A 17,765-nucleotide genomic window follows, 5' to 3' on the forward strand; every position below is an offset into this window, starting at 1 on the left:
AGCATTTTTGTAGAATAGATTTAGAAACAGTACCCAGGACCAGAAGTGTGCAGATTTTGCAGTTTCTCAGATTTGGGGGTGGACATTCAGAGTTGTTCGTGGTTGAACCCTGCTGATTCCCAAAGCCCAACATGTGATAATGTCTGAAACACCCAAGTACTGATCCCCAAAATGGTTCCTAGTTTCTCTGGTTTTGGACTAGGGCTGCTCAACAATGTTTAAGGTCACAGATGCAACTCAGTTTTCCAATTTTGGTAGATTAACAGCCAGATTCCCTCTGCTCTGGCCTGTCAGTCACAGTGAGTCCCCATTTCCCTGGTCCTCACTGAGGTCAGTACTGTTGCTTCAAAACAGGAAAAGTGGTTCTTCCATATGTCACATGTAGTAATTGCAGCTTGCCTTAAGATTTTAAGGATGCTGGGGCTGGAGAGATGGCTCAGAGGTTAAGAGCACCGTCTACTCTTCCACAGGTCCTGAGTTCAATTCCCAGCAACCACATGGTGGCTCCCAGCCATCTATAATGTGATCTGATGCCTTCATCTGGCCTGTAGGTGTACATGCAGGCAGAACAGTGTATACATAATAATAAATAAATACATCTTTTAAAAAAAGGTTTTAAGGATGCTTTCAGAAATATTTTGATGAGAGGATTTATTTTCACTGTGGTCAGACACTTAAAAGTAACTATCTCAAGTCAAACTGGATATTACTTTTACAGTTGTTTGTTTATAACAACACAAACTTATAATCAAACTTATTTGTTTATAGTAAAATAGCCTTTGAGTTACTTGCCTATGAACACAGTTTTCCCGTAGAACTTTTTTTTTTTTTTTTTTGAGCCAGGGTCTCTCGGTGGAGCCTTGGCTGTCCTGGACTGGCTTTGTAGACCAGGCTGGCCTGGAACTCACAGGGATGCACCTGCCTCTGCCTCCCTAGTGCTGGGATTAAAGGTGTGCGCCACCATGCCTGGCTTGACCTTTTTTTTTTTTTTTTTTTAACATGCCTTTGTAACATTATTTTAGGCTGGGGCCCTACTGCACACACTTGCTTTGTGAAGTTCTGAAGGAGTGTCAGCATTAAGCCCTGGTTCCCATGGTTTTTTCTGCCTGCGTCAGGCCTTCATCATGCCCACATCATGCCCAGTAGTTGGGAGCATGCTTTCCTCTGTTGGCACCAGCAGGACCTGCTTCACACTCACCACTCTGCTGTCTCTGCCGCCAGGGTAACAGAAGGGCCCTTCAGCATCCAGGACTGTGATTGTGTCCCATCAGTAGAGAAGGGAGAGGAAAAGAAAGCACATTGACGCCCCAAGATAGTAACTTCATGAAGTAAATCAGACCATGTCTGATAGCCATTAGGCGAGAGTCGATTTGCCCGGATAGTACGTTGACAGAACTTACGATGTGCTCCTTCCTCCTAAGCAACTCTTATGATACCCCAGCGGCTTGGATCAGCCCCATACCAGGTCTTGTAGGCGAGGATACAGGACCCCTATACGATGCGTTATATTTATAGTCAAGGTTTTCAAAGAACTGATAATTGTAGAACTGTAAGTCATGAGATGATTTACCCTGATCCCTGTTCACGCTAGCTCACCATGCCTTCTCCTATGCCCGAGTACCTGAATGTGCACTACATTGGGGAGTCGGCCTCCAGACTGCTGTTCTTGTCGATGCACTGGGCACTTTCCATCCCTTCTTTCCAGGCGCTAGGGTGAGTGTTTTTGACGTCCTTGCATATAAATGTGATTTTTTTTTTTTTTTTAAATGGGACACATGTATCTAAACAAGAACTTTATTCGGGGAGACTCTGTTATTACAGTAAAAAAAAAAAATGGTCTGCTATTCTATTTATTTGACAATTCATGGTAGCTAACTACAGTTCTCTATTAGTTCTTGTGTGGAAGAGTAGCTGTGTTTTAGAGTTTGAACAAGTTAAAAGTCTGGGTAAGTGGAGAGGACAAATTGTGGCCAGTATCGGCAACAGCTAGCTGCCTTCGGTTAACTCAGTGAAAGCAGTGTTTGGACTTTGAGAGAGGCACAGGGGTTAAGAGCACCATCTGCTCTTGCAGAAGGCCCTGGTTCCGTTGCCAGCACCCACCTGGTGGCTCACAGCCTTTTTTTTTTTTTTTTAATTTCATAAAGTTACTTAATTTATTTTTAAATGTAAAATTATATTAATATTTTAAATTTTAAAAACTCATATTAAGGTGTGTTGTCTGTGTGTGGTGACAACTTTCTTAAGTGCAGGTTCAGGGCATTCAATGCCTTTTCTCTCTGACTCTGCTGCTGGCACCAGGCATGCCCATGGTGCACAGACACACATGCCAGCGAAGCACACATGCATGCATCTTAAAAGATAGGAATGTACGAGAACTCAGGTATGCCCAGCCTCACGGCCATGGGCCACATATACCCAAGGGCGGCTATAATTGCAGCATAAGATCATATAGCAGGGCTGGAGAGTTGGCTCAGTGGTTAAGAGCACTGTCTGCTCTTCCAAAGGTCCCGAGTTCAATTCCCAGCAACCACATGGCAGCTCACAACTGTCTGTAACTCCAAGATCTGACACCCTCACACCAATGCACATAAGTTAAAATTAAATAAAAAAAAATTTTTAAGATCATATAGCAGCATAGGGTTTTTGTAATATATTTCATTTATTTATTGTAATTTGATGATTCTATCTTTGAACTCTGTGCATTGCAGTGTCCAAAGGCTGGATACTCCTGTTGGGTAGTTGTTGTCTGTCCCCCCCGGACCTCCCCACCCCCAAACCCCCAACAACCTGTCTCAGTATTCCTCCCGGGCTTGGCAGTAGTGATCTGCATTTGCTTACATGGTTATGTTTAAAATTAGAGGTGATTGTTTCCCAGGGATCTAGTTTCCTCTCCAAAAAAGGGAACAAAAAAATGCCAACCTCCAACGACCATTTTAAAAATTGCTCCAACTGTGATGGACCACATCTGCATTTCTGTTCTGAAGCAACCAGATGAAATGGAAGTGATCTCCTCTAAGAAATCAAGTTACGAAAGTCCGAGAACCTTTGTCTAAAGTTATAGGCACCAGTAATCGTGATACCAGCAATAGTGAACCAGCCAAGCCTGTCGTCAGTGAGTTCTAGTTTACGCACAGCACCCCGAGTATTCAGTCTGATTTTATAACCACTCGCTTTCCCAGCCCGCTCATTTGTTTTCCCACTTGACACATGGGAACAACTCCCCCTTCCTATTGCTATAAATTGCTTTCACTATATAACTAAGAGGCGCATGAGCCCCGACTTCAAATTGGTGATACCACCATTTGGTGACTAGCGAATCAGCGGTCCGATTTAAAGTCTGGAACCTTTGAATGACGCTTCCCCTCTTGTCTCAATAATATTCAGCTTTTAGTAACATTTCAATAGTTTTAAGGGAAAAAAAAAATTGCGCTGGAGAGATGGCTCAGATGCCAGAGGTCTTAAATTCTATTCCCAGCAACCACATGGTGCCTCCCTCCATCTATAATGTGATCTGATGCCCTCTTCTGGCCTGCAGGTGTACATGCAGGCAGAGCATTGTATACATAATAAACAAATAAACAAATCTTTATAAGCAAAAAAGAAATAAGTTAAAATGTGGTTTAAAACATTAACATACTCATGTCTTACTATGTCTTCAGCATTAAGTGCCATGGCCAAGCTCATAACTGACACTTTCAGCCCAGAAAAGCAACCTAGAGTTTTTTTTTTCCCAGAATAAACTACCTAGTAATTTAGTTTTTAAAAAATTAAAAAAAAAAAAAAAAAGTTGGAGGTATAATGGGAACTGTGTCAATTAGTCACACCAGCGTTGTTTTTAATTACTCTTTGCTTATTGCATGGCAACAGCCGAGCCATTGAAGAAACTAAGACAAGAGCTGAGCTTTCTGCTTACTGAATAATTAATTTTATAGCAGCAGCCACTTTCCTCTGTGGTCTATATTGGAAATCTGTTTCTGTGCTGCTGCCACAGGGCTCTTAATTAGAATAGCTGTTGAGCTAACAATGCAGGCCATTAGCTTCTGTGTAAACTCCGTACTTCTTATCTCTGCCTAGATAATCTGTAAATCCTTTTCATGTGTTGACTTAACCAGATAAGAGCGGGAGTCTAATGGTGGGAAAATCTGTTGTATGGAGATACAGGCTGTTCTAAATCTGCCTGATGTGGGGGCTGCATTTTCCTGGCTGGATACAGAAATTGTCCACAGAGAGGCACAGACAACAACGGCAGTCAGGCACCTTTGCTCCAGTGACCTAGGGGGTGGAGGCTAGTTAGTGACACTGTATTTTGAAAGGCCTTCTATATGTTGATTTTCTGTTTAAGATCTGTAGTTTAGCCAGGGTATGGTGGCACTCGCCTTTAATGCCAGCACTCAGGGAGGCAGAGGCAGGTGGATCACTGTGAGTTCAAGGCCAGCCTGGCCTACAAAGTGAGTCCTGGACAGCCAAGGCTACACAGAGTAATCCTGTCTCAGGGGAAAAAAAAATCTGCAGCTTAATGGGTAGGAAAGTCATTCCACATGATTTAGGTGAATGGCCCCACAGTTCAGCAGATTAAGAAACTGGGGATTATTTAGTGTCATTTGCCTAGAATGTGGACACCAGCAGGGGTATTGGTTTTTTTTTCTTTTCTTTTTTTTTAAACATCTATTTGTGTGTGTTAATGTGCTGCTGTGTGCTGTGCCTGTGCATACGTGTGTATGCATATTGTGTATGTGTATACATGTGTGTAGATGTGCTGCTGTGTGCCGTGCGTATACATGTGCATGTGTGAGTGTGTGGAGGGGCACATGTATTACAAGGCAAACATGGAAGCCGATTCTCTCCTAGTTTCAAGGACCAAGCTCACGCTGTCAGCTCAGCATGAGTGCTTTCAGCCACCCAGTTACCTCCCTCGGCCTCTCCTGCCCAGGCTGACCTCAGACTCATGGCAGTCCTCCTGTCTTCACTCTCCTAGGTGCTGGGATCGCAGGCATGGGCTGTCATACCCAACTCTGCCTGGACCCTTAGAATCAAAACTTCCAGGCCACCATCATTTGCCACAACAGATGTTATAAGTCACAGAAGCTGTCGTTAACTCTACACCTCAAAGTAAAGCTGCCAGGCTTGTGTTAACAGTGCAGTGTCTTCTGTGACCTGGTGGCTTGAAACCATGCCATTTGGTGGGTTTATTACATATTGTTGATTTTATCTAAGAACTATGGATTTAGCTCAAACAAATGGGGGCGTGGTTAAGGCATTGGGTGTATTGATGTGGAAGCTAAACGGTTGGGTTGGCCTCGGTCATAGGTAACTTGGCCAACATAAAGCTTTTGTTGTTAATACTTGTGGGGCTGTCTGGGACCTGCATAGATAGTTTAAATCCATTTTTCTGTCCGTTCCTTTGGCTTCTCAGAAGAAAGAGATTTTCAAAGTAAGTACTACAAGGTAACTGTAGTAGTTATTTATTTATTAACAGAAAAATTCTGTCAGCAAACGTGCCCTGATTCTAGGATAGCCTCAGACTCACTATGTAGCTCAGGTTGGCCTTGAACTCTCTCTCCTCTTGTGTCAGCTTCCCAAGTGCTGAGACTGCAGTCTTGCACCCTATCCCTGCCTGTTTTGAATAAACTTGGGTGGATGTCTGTTGTTGTCGGTTTAAAAGTATGCCCTAATAGATGCTTATTTTTAGGCTTATAATTGTTACAGTGGCATTAGTTAACCCGCTGTCACAATCAATAAAGAAAGAGACACCTGGTATTTTTTAGACTAGCCTTTTCACATGGGCCATGGCAGATATTAACTCCTAAGCTACCTTCTGTTACATCTCAGCCTCCATCCCATGCCATCTGTTGTAACAATTCCTATCCGGGCTATCTCCCATCATCGGGTCATTTCTTTCATGTGGAACTTCAGAGTTCCTTCTCTAGGCTCATGTGGCTCTTTTCTGTACCATGGAGACCCTCTTCCCCTCCTCCTCCTTCCTCCTCCTCCCTTCCTCCTCCTCCTTCCTCCTCCTCCCTCCTCCTCCTCCTTCTCTTTCTCCCCCTCCTTCCTCCTCCTTCTTCCTCCTTCCTGCTCCTCCTCCTCCTTCTCCTCCTCCTCCTTCCTCCTCCTTCTCCTCCTCCTTCCTCCTTCTCCTTCCTCCTCCTCCTCTGGTACCTGACTGCTTCTCCTTCTAAAGATTCTCTCTTTGCCATGCAAACAAGGAGGCAAGGTTTTACACAGCAGTTTTTGGGGTAGTCCAAATTTGCTTGTCAGGGCAACCATTAGATTTTGGGAGCCAGTAATTAGCATCAGAATACATCTCATTAGGCCAACCCCCAACAGAAGTCCTGTACTTGATTTCTATGATTAACCCTTTGACTTCCTGCTGTTTTACTCTCAATTATCCTGGTCAGCTACTTGTTTCAACATTTCTCATCCTCCGCACTGAATCTAAGCTGTTCTCCGAGCCTTCTCTAGGAGGTCCAGGTGTTTCCAATAGCAAAGACCAGCTCTGATTTTTTTTTTTTCCCAGTTATTTTTACTTTCCTGTATTTGCTATGTGTCCTAGTGACTTTTCTATTGCCATGATAAAACGCCATGACCAAGTCAACTTATTGAAGAAAAAGGTTTTTTTCAGGGAAGGGTGGGGGTGTCTTATATTTTCAGAGGGTTTAGCGTCAGTGGCCATGATGTTGGAAAGCATTCCACTAGCAGGCAGGTATGCATCTGAACCTCACACAAGAGGTGGAGAGAAAGCCTGGGAATGGCTTGGCTCTTTTAAGCTTTAAGCCCTGTGACACAGCTCCGCCAGCACAGCCACCGCCCCTAATCCTTCCTAAACAATTCTACCTATTGGAGACCAAGTATTAAACATGTGAGCCTATGGAGCTGTTCTTATTCAAACTGCCATTTTAACTACTTTGGTTCGCTGTTTTCCTTTTAAAACTTCATAATCAGGGGTTAAGATGAAAGCTGGTTTGCTTTTGCCTCTTTTTCGTGCCTCAAGTGATCCTAAAGTACAGAATAAATCAAAACCCCTGCAGAAATAATCCCATCGCTAGTGGTTCAGTGCCCTGCCAGCTCTTCCCAGGCCATGGTCATTGACCATCCGAACACCCCCCACATACTGACGCATCGTGTTCTTTCCCTTGATTGCCACATTACACATTTCTCAATTCACACATATAAATTCCCATTTTCCTAATGGCTGCCGGCTTTATGGGAGTGGTACAGCTTACACGCTCATCTCTATCGATAGACAGTTGGGCTGTTGCCAGCTTTCATATTCTACGCAGGGCCACCAAGCACACTTTGTCAACGTGTATTTCACATAATAGGTCCTTCCCAGTGGAATTGCGGTGTCTTATATCTTCTGCACGTGAGCTCTGATATTGCTAGACACTGTTCCCGGAAGCTACCTCAGCAGTGGACCGACGGTACTCTTTTCTTCATCACTGTTCTTGATTCTGGATCTTACCCTTTCTGACAACTGAACACATTGTCTTCTGATTTTCCTTGCCTTTAACTGGGATGGATCTCTCTCCATTATTTTACGTGTGAAAGTTTAAAAATACTGGAGGTTTTTTTTTTTTTTTTACATTTGAGCTTTGCTCTTAAGTTCACTTCATAGCTAAGTATCTTCTGATGGCAGGACCATCCTCCCCAAATACTGAGGTAAAAATCTTACCCTTGTAATTCCCAGGAGGCAAAACTTCCGTGTAAACTCTTGGCTTTTTGCTGTTTTTGTTGTTGTTGCTGAGTTTTTTGTTTTTGTTTTCTTTTGTTTTTTTTTTTGGTTTTTTGTTGTTGTTGTTTTTGTTTTCTTTTGTTTTTTGTGACATCTCACACTGTAGCACAGACTAGCCGGGAACTCATTGTGCAGCCCAGGCCAACCAACCTCTTACTCTCACCGTCCTCGGCCTCCCACGTGCTTTGTGCACCCACATGCGCTGCCATGTCCGTGTACGCTGTATGCTCTCAGGCAGTGCTAGTCTCGGTGTCTTTTATTATGTTTTTCATCGATGTGCATGCGCTGAGTTCACTTATATGCACCACGTGCAGCAAGTTGCAAGTTTCTTTTTAAATTATATTTTAGTTTCTTTTGTGTTTGGCACGGCACACACGTGAAGGTCAGAGGACAACTTGTGGTTGTCAATTCTTTCCTTCTTCCATGTGGGTCCTGGGGACCGTCAGGTGGCCCGGCTTGGCGGCAAGCACTTTCACCTTCCTGCCATCTCACAGACACCTTGTGGCATTTTCGAGAAGGAAGTAATGTGTGTGCAGTCATCGGGAGGAGCTTGTTTCTTAGCAGCATGTTTGTACTAACTCGGATCTCTTTGGAGAAAGGAAAGAAATCTTATAGTTTAGTTTTCCTTTTTTTCTATTTCTTTCTTTCTTTCTTTTTGCTTTTTGCTTCTTCGAGATAGAATTTCTCTGTGTAGCCTTCGTTGTCCTTGACTCCCTTTATTGACGAGGCTGGCTTCAAACTAACAGAGATCTGTTTGCCTCTGCCTCCCCAAGTGCTAGGGTTACAGGCGTGCGCCACTGCACCTGGTATAATTTAATTATCTTATAATAAAATATATAGGATTCACTTGAATTTTTTTTCTTGTGAAAAGACCCACAACCATATCTTCTCTGACTGTCTTTTTAAAGTCCTTACTTCTGCCTATTCTATGTCCTCAAGGATACAAAACAAATAAACAAAAAAAAAAATCCTGTTTGTTTGTTTGTTTGTTTGTTTTCTATCTGCCATGTATTTTGAGGTCTTCACTGCCATGCAGAAATTCATAAGAGAATTTTTACCTTTGGGTAGTGTGGCAAACAGACCCCTACACAACAAACCAGAAAACTGTGAAATCTGTATAAACTTTGACTGGATGGGTGGGTAAAGCACCAAAGGCGACTAGACAGAGAGAGACATGTTATAAGAGGGCATTTCTTCCAAGAAACAAGCTCTGAAGCCAGATATCACAGTGCATGCCTACAATCCTAGCACTAGGGAGGCCAAGGCCAGAGTCCTATGATCCCGAACCATGGGGGGGCTCTCCATAGTGAAACTCTAACTCAAACAAAAACCAATCAATAAATATATAACTGCAACTCCTGGGACTAGAGGTATGTTTCATGGCCCTGGGGCCAGTGTTTTATCCTCAGCAGCACAAGAGGAAAAGCTCCTATGTAGTCCTTAGAGCATGAGTGGGCTGGGTTTGTTAACTGGAAAATCAAGTGGAGAAAGAACATTCAGAGAAGGCGGGGCCACACTCAAAAATGCATCCGGCAAGCCACTGAACACTGACTGTTGCCTTTCTCACCTCGCTACTTTTCTCATTGCTCTGACAAAGGCAGCTTAAGGAGGAAGGTTTCCTTCTGGCCCGTCAGTTTAATGATATTGTCCATCATGATGAGGGACTCGTGGTGGCACTGACAGGAACATTAACCATTGTACCCCTGTTTCAAGCTTGCTGGAGTTGTCCCTTATTGCTGCAAGGCTTGCTTTCTAGTCTCTGGCTTTTTTTTTTTTTTTTTTTTTTTTTTCCAATTTATTTATTTATCATTATATATACAGTGTTTTGCCTGACAGCACACCAGAAGAGGGCACCAGATCTCATTATAGATGGTTGTAAGCCACCCTGTGGTTGCTGGGAATTGATCTCAGGACCTTTGGAGGAGCAGCCAGTGCTCTCAACCTCTGAGCCATCTCTATCCAGCCCCTAGTCTCTGGATTTTTGAGGCAGTGTTTCATGTAGCCTAGGCTCTCTTCCAACCACTGTAATGCCCTTGAACCCATGATCCTCTTGCCTCCACCTCTTGACTGCTGGGATTGCAAGCTTAGCCCAGCATTTTTGTGCTTTAAAAGTTATCTCCTGGAGCTGCGGAGATGTCTCCATGTTTAAGAGAACTTGCTGCTTTTGTAGAGAACTTGAGGTTGATTCCTGACATCCGCAACAGGCTCTCAGTGGCCTGTAATACCCGCTCCAGGGGTCCAGTGCTCTCTTCTGGCCTCTGAGGACACACATGCACATTTCACACCAACCACACTTACACACACACAGACACACACACACACGCACATGCACATGCAACACATACATGCACACACCACACATACACACGTGCAAACACACATGTACACGCAAACACACACATGCACACATGGCATATACAGACAATCACATACACATGCATATAAATGTCTTTAAAATTACCGCCCATCTTTCTTCAAATTATTGAATGTCATTGCCTCAGTCCTGTCTCCTGGCCTTCCCTTTTTCTTGCATCTTCCTCATAACAAGTGGAATTTTAGTTAACTGAAACTAACTATATGTGCGTGTGTGTGTATTCATATGTATATTTTTATATAACACTTATATAAAATATCCAAAGCTACACATTTATGTGACCTTTCTCTTTCATAGGCAGACTTAATCCACCACGCCAATTCCCATTTCACCAGTGCCTGGCATATGTCATAGCCTATTCATTTAATTTTTTTTTCAATATATTCTTATTGACAATCGATTCATAGAAATGCCTATGGAGAACAGTGTGTCATTTCCACACTCATACAGTGTGTAATGGTCACGTCAGGTACATATCACCTTTTTGTATTGGCAAAGGTCAGAATCTTCTCTATTTGGCATACTGTAAATCTTACTGTAGCCATTGTTATAAACTGGCTGATTGTTAGTGAGCTAGCTGAGATTCAGATTTCATGGCACTCTTCATGGACTCTGTCAAATGTATGCCCATGGGTCTTTTAAACTAGTTGTAATTTGGTATTTTTTTTAAGAGCCTCAATCAGGGTGAAGTTTATATCTGATGTATGCTTTTGTTTCTGTTTTTACTAGGCAAGAAAACAGCATATCATTGGTAAAAGCGTATTGGAATGAACTCTTCACACTTGGTCTTGCTCAATGCTGGCAAGTGATGAATGTAGCAACTATATTAGCTACATTTGTCAATTGTCTTCACAGTAGTCTTCAGCAAGGTAAGAGCACACCTTTATTACGTTCTCAGGGCCCTAACTCGGAGTCTTCAGCTCTACAAAATGTTATGGCCAAAGTTAGATAGCCTGATGACTGTGTTAATGTTTTACCTTTTTACTCTGAGCAATCGTAACCTTGTGATAAATCCATTAATCATTCAATATATTTTTAAATGAGGAAAACACCATGAAGGCTAGTGTGACTAAGTGTGAAAGGCTCAGTAGTCAGTGTTGGCCACCAAAATATAATACCTGAGGGTGGGTTAGCAAGCAGTGTCTCTAGGAGAGAGAGAATGCATGCCCATGCACCAAAGAATCCAAACTTGCTTCTAACGGGAATGAGTCTAACCTTGTGAGGGAGCCGTGAATCCCTCTCCCTTGTACAAGGCTTGCCTCCCAACCCGCTCCCTTAGCAACCAAATTCCAACATGGATTTTGGCAGGTACAAACCACGCCCACATCATGAAAAAGTCCACATAGATCTGCACGTAGGTAGAGAATATGTGTGTACTTCTCTCCCAGTGCCAGAACTGTACCTTTTCCTAATAACCCCCAGGGTCACAGGATGAGCTGGTTTTGGGATCGTCACATAGGATCTATTGTTTCATCTTAAGAGAATGGGGCCACGCTGGGCTCAGTGGCACCAGGAAGACTAGTCTAGGAAGGCAGAAGTTCAAGGCCGTCATGGGCTACATAGGCAGACCTTTATGCAGACATAGTCTCACTGTACACACCAGGCTGTCTTGAGGCATCCTAGAGGTCCCCTGCCTCTGCCTCCTGAGCTCTCAGATTTAAGGCATGTATACATGTGTCACCATGCCCAGCTTCAAAAGGCTTCTTTAAAACAAAAGAGACTGCATACTTTTTTTTTTCTAGATGCTTCATCTGAGGAAGTAGGTAATAAGGAACTTTAACACACGTTGAAAATGTATCACTAAGGGCTTGAGAGATGGCTCAGAGGTTATAGCACTGTCTGCTATTCCAAAGGACCCAGGTTCAATTCCCAGCACCCACATGGCAATTCACAACTGCCTGTAATTCTAGTTCCAAGAGATCTGACACCCCCACACCAATGCACATAATAGCCTTTAGCTCAGAAGTAATGTATACAGTAGTCACTATTTTTAGTTACTTAGACATTCTATTTTTCATTGTTTTTGTTGGTTTTGTACTTTTGGTTGGTATTTATTTTTCTCAAGACAACATATCAGTGTCTTCCTCTGCCTTCAACACCCCATAACCCATTCCATATTGAAGAGGAGTGAAGGTGCATGAAAAGGGCCAAACATTTTAGATGACAATTAGAAGTAAGTGTGTGTTTGTTTTGTGTTTTAAAGATAAAATGTCACCAGAAAGGAGAAAGTCATTGATGGAGCACATCTTCAAGTTGCAGGAGTTTTGTAACAGCATGGTTAAGCTCTGCATCGACGGATACGAATACGCCTACCTGAAGGCAATAGTGCTCTTCAGTCCAGGTATATAATAAGCACACAGTTGGTCTTCTGTTTATCCCTTACGTAGTCGTGTTTGCACTTTTGAGATAGGGTCTCTCTCGGCCATGTAGCCCTGGTAAGGCCAATATTGCCTATGTAGCCCAGGCCCAGCCTGAACTCTTAGCAGTCTTCTGCCTCAGATACTCAAGTGTCTCATTTAAAGTATTTGATGATACGGAGAAATTGGAGCTCTCACCCACAGTAGGCAGGAATGCGAAATGGTGCAGTTGCCGGGCATAAGAGTTCAGCAATGCTTCAAACGTTAAACACAGGAAGGCTGGGAAAATAGTTCAGGGGGTGAAGAACACGCCATGCAACCACAGGGACCTGAGCTTGAATCCCCTACACCGATATAAAAAGCCAGGCACAGTAGTGTGTACCTGCAAACCCAGTGCTGGGGAGTGGCAGTGTGATAGGCAGATCTCTGGAGCTCATTGGCCTTTCAGCCTACAAGATCAATGCATTCAGTGAGAGACCCTGTCTCACAATGTAAAGGCAGAAGAAAGATGCTTGGCCGCTCCCTCTGGCCTACACAAACAGACACACACACACACAGGCGCGCGCGCATGCGTGCGCACACACACACGCACACATGCGCACAAAGTGCAGCATAAGTGAATGTTTGTGTTGGCACTAGTGACAGTAGCCAAAAAGGCGATACTATATAGTTAGCCATCAAAAAATGATTGAAGCCTGGCTTGGTGAGATATGTCTTTAGTCTAAGTGCTTGGTAAGTAGAAGCAACGTGATGAGGATTCAAGGGTACACAGGAACTCTGAGGCCAACTTTGGTTAAATGAGGCCCTGGCTCAAAAACAACACTTAAGAAAAAAAGAAAGGGCCGGGCGTGGTGGCGCACGCCTTTAATCCCAGCACTCGGGAGGCAGAGGCAGGCGGATAGCTGTGAGTTCGAGGCCAGCCTGGTCTACAAAGTGAGTCCAGGACAGCCACGGCTACACAGAGAAACCCTGTCTCGAAAAACCAAAAAAAAAAAAAAGAAAAAGAAAAAGAAAAAAGAAAGAAAGCCAGGTGTGATGGCACACAGCTACAATCCCAGACCTCTGGGAGGCCGAGGCAGGCAGATTGATGTGAGTTCAAGGCCAGCCTGGTCTACAAAGCAAGTCCAGAGAAATCCTGTCTTGAAGAGAAAGATAGATAGAAAGAAAAAAGAAGGAAACAAAGAAACAGAAAGAAAAGAAATAAAGAAAGAGAAAATAAATGAGACTGGTGAAATGGCTCAGCCAGTGAAGGTGCTTGCTACCAAACCTGATAGCCTGAGTTCCAATCCCTGGAATCCACATGGTAGAAAGAAAGAACTGAAGCCAGGCGTGGTGGCGCATGCCTGTAATTCCAAGCACTCGGGAGGCAGAGGTAGGTGGATTGCTGTGAGTTCAAGGCCAGCCTGGTTTACAGAGCAAGTCCAGGACAGCCAGGGCTACACAGAGTGCAGGCCGAGTGCTTCCCAGGAAGCTAATCATCTGTACTTCCGGTTTTGCTCCTTTCTGTTTTTTTCTGTTTGTGGCACTGGCATCCCGCATAGGACCTTGTACAGGACAGGCAATAGCTCTACCACCGAGATCCACTTCAAGCCCAAGCATGTCTCTGTTTTAGCACAGCCAGTTTGCCAATTTCACTTTTTTTTAGGTAAAATTGAGAAATTAGATATACGTTGACGAAGGTTTTTAAATATTTCTACTTGTGAAATATGACTATCAAAATATTTTGTAAGTTATTTCATGTTCCTGTGTTATGGTTTTTCTAATAGAAATAAAAGTGTCTATAATTCATGATCTCATAAGCACTCTTAAACTTGGCTATATCTGGGAAGGCTCCTTGAAAAATGTAACCTGTAAAATATTTGATGGATTATGGGTGCTTTTAAATTTAGTCTTTTAATTTTTGGTAATTTTCTGCTGTTAAAAGCAAAATGGTGTTAGGTGGTGGTGGCGCACGCCTTTAATCTCAGCACTCAGGAGGCAGAGGCAGCTGGATCTCTGTGAGTTCAAGGCCAGCCTGGTCTACAGAGTGAGTTCCAGGACAGCCAGGGCTACACAGAGAAACCCTGTCTCCAAAAACAAAAACAACAAACAAACAGACAAAGCAAAATGGTAAAAACAAAACAAGCCATTCCAACACTTTTGAGGAAAAAAAAAATCATATTGGTAACACACAGTGGAATGGCTTTTATTTATTACGTATTAAAATAGTTTCTTCCGGCCCCAACATGGTGTTGGTTCTGTATTCAGTAACTACTGAGAGAATAAAGGCGCAAAACACTGTAAGTGGGACTTCTGTGTTGAATGGACCGTTTGTTCCTCCACCCTCTGTCTCCACGTTCCCTGAATTATTAACTGTGCATTCAAGACTAGAATAACTATATTCTTTTATGCTTAGATCACCCAGGCCTGGAGAATATGGAGCTGATTGAGAAATTCCAGGAAAAGGCTTATGTGGAATTCCAGGATTATATCACAAGGACCTATCCAGAGGACACCTACAGGTACATCTAGGTTACAACTAATGCGATTAATTTAAAGAATTTGTGTTTGTTTCGAGATCAGGTCTCATATCGCTTGCCTTGAATTTACATGTAGCCAAGGGTAGCCTTCAACCCTGACTCCCCTGCCTCTGCCTCCAGACTGCTGGGACTACACACAGACAGGCGCCACCATACCTGGCCTAAAAGCTTTGCCGTAAATCTGTTCTATCCTTTTTTTTTTTTTTTTTTTTTTTTTTTTCCCATTTTAAGAGTAATGTAATGAGCCGGGCGTGGTGGCGCATGCCTTTAATCCCAGCAGGTGGATCGCTGTGAGTTCGAGGCCAGCCTGGTCTACAAAGTGAGTCCAGGATGGCCAAGGCTACACAGAGAAACCCTGTCTCGAAAAAAAAAAAAAAAGAGTAATGTAATGTTTTAGTCAACCATGACCTTTGAAATAGTTAATGCTACTGAAGGCCATACTGTGACTGTCATTACAGCTTAGCGTATGCCTCATCACCGCCGATGAAGGAGGTTCCAGGGCTTTAGGTTAGTGCAGGGCTCAGCATTCGGCCCCCAGCACAGAGGGAACAAACCAGCTGTTAACAGGCATCGCATGCTAATGAGGTCTTACTTTCAATCAGTGGTTCTCAACCTATGGGTTGTGACCCCTTTGGGGAGGGTTATCTATTGACCCTTTCACTGAGGTCACCTAAGACCGTCAGAAAACAGAGATTTTTGCATCATGATTGATACCAGTAGCAAGATTACAGTTAGGAAGTAACAACAAAAATAATTTTATGGTTGGGGGTCAAAGGGTCACAGCAATAGGAAGTTTGAGAACCATGGCTTTAAACAGACAGGGTGAGAAACTAGCTCAAAGACGCAGGATTGCCAGAGCCCCGCTTTGCCTGGGGAGTTGAGCTGTGGAGCCCAATTTTTCAGATGAAATAATTGAATTAGTAAAAAGAAGAAAATGACAAATTAAAACACCCTTAAACTGACATATAATTAATTTTGAAAAGTAGCATATAATTCTTCCAAGTTATTTCTTGCTAGTGTTCTCTGGGGTGGAAGGGAATTTTCTTTTCTTACTTTTATAAAAACCAGCCACCCACCTCTGGAGGAAGGACGATAGGTGGAGGAGATAGGAGTACGGTGCCGTGCTTGTTGGGTTTAACGTCGGCGGTTCACTTTCCCTATGATAACACTACCACGTCTCAAGATTGTAGTAGGCTTCTCCATGCAAAGCTTCGGTTCCCTATGGTCAGTCTCCAGCCAAAAATATTAAATAAGGAATTCCAGAAGTTCCTCCTGCATCCTAAATTCCACGCTGTTCTGAGTAGCAGATGAGATGTCACATTCTCTTATTTTGTCCCACCTTCGATTGCGTCACCCCTCTGCCCAGCACACCCACGTTGTGCAGACTACTCATGTGTTTATCTGTTGGTAGGCACCTCAGGTGTCACGTGTTTCGTTCAGTGTCTGTTTTCATGTAACTCTTATTTTACTTCCTGGCCACCCAAAGCACGAGAGTAAGGATGCTCTCTTGGTTTCTTACATTCCTACTTAGTTAAAAGTTGTTACCCCTGAGCAGCAGTTTTCACAAGCTGACAATCCTCCCTTCACGAACTTTCTCCCAAACACGGAGTTAGACTGGAAGCAGCCACTCCACGTCTCTGTGGGAAGGCCTGGAGGAAGTGACACTTACCTCTAACTAGGGGCAACTGGGTCACTGTTTTAGCCCAATGACTGTTTTCCATGTCCATGCTCATTGTAATAAGATCAGTTGCCTGTTATACCATTTCTAGGATCATGTGTGTGTGTGTGTCGGTGTGTCTGTGTGCCTGTGTGTATCCTGTGTGTGTGTGTCTATGTGTGTTTGTGTATATATGTGTGTCTGTCTGTGTGTATATATGTCTGTGTGTCTATGTGTATGTGTGTATATATGTCTGTGTCTGTGTGTATATGTCTGTGTCTATGTGTTTGTCTATGTGTGTGTATGTGTCTGTATGTGTGTGTTTGTGTGTATATATGTGTCTGTGTATCTATGTGTGTTTGTCTATGTGTATGTGTGTGTCTATTATGTCTGGGTTGTGTATATATTTTCGAAAGAAAAGAGCTTTTGGACCTCCTGTGTTCTGATAACATAAAGCATTGCTCTTACCATCTGAAATGAGTTGGGAAGCTGTTCTTGAGTGACACTAACTCATGCTTTAATGATGTAGTTCCATGGCTCTTGCAGCCAAGCGTGGACAGTATGGGTCACAGCTCAGAGCATGGCTGTCCTGTGCAGATCGCAATAGTGTACTGGCCCCTGTCGCACCACTCTAAGCCTTGACAACGTAAAATTCTGCTTTTAGGTTTTGAAATTTTGATCTTTGCTATTTTACATGGATGCTTTTCTCCATTTCCGCTCTCAGGCTGTCTAAATTACTTCTCCGACTGCCGGCCTTGAGACTGATGAGCGCCACCATCACTGAAGAATTGTTCTTCAAAGGTCTCATTGGGAACGTACGGATTGACAGTGTCATCCCACATATCTTAAAAATGGAGCCTGCAGATTACAACTCTCAAATAATCGGTCACAGCCTTTGAAAGCTGAGGTCATGTTGCTATGAACTGAGTTTACTGTCCCTCCTTGGGACACAGGAAACCAAATGGAACTGTTGCTTCCAGGGCACCTGCAAATATTAACTTTAAGAGTAACCAAAACTGAAAGTATTTTTCTTTTGGATTCCTTAGGAAGAATTTAAATGACCAGCCAGGGGTCGGGAATCAGACTTCCCTGTCTGTCCTATGGGGATGAATACGAAATGGTAGGA

General features: G+C 43.3%; 1 protein-coding gene across 1 annotated transcript in view; it reads left to right on the forward strand.

The window, feature by feature from the left end:
* Positions 1–17,765, forward strand: part of Nr2c1 (nuclear receptor subfamily 2 group C member 1) — a 57,869-nt gene extending 40,104 nt beyond the window's left edge. The window contains exons 10-14 of the mRNA XM_051172891.1: positions 1,592–1,713; positions 10,836–10,975; positions 12,310–12,447; positions 14,859–14,964; positions 17,364–17,765. Coding sequence (XP_051028848.1) covers positions 1,592–1,713; positions 10,836–10,975; positions 12,310–12,447; positions 14,859–14,964; positions 17,364–17,538 — 681 coding nt within the window. The 3' untranslated portion in view covers positions 17,539–17,765. The remainder of the gene's footprint in view (positions 1–1,591; positions 1,714–10,835; positions 10,976–12,309; positions 12,448–14,858; positions 14,965–17,363) is intronic.

The sequence above is a fragment of the Acomys russatus genome, chromosome 31 (genome assembly GCF_903995435.1).
Source record: "Acomys russatus chromosome 31, mAcoRus1.1, whole genome shotgun sequence".
NCBI lineage: Eukaryota > Metazoa > Chordata > Mammalia > Rodentia > Muridae > Acomys > Acomys russatus.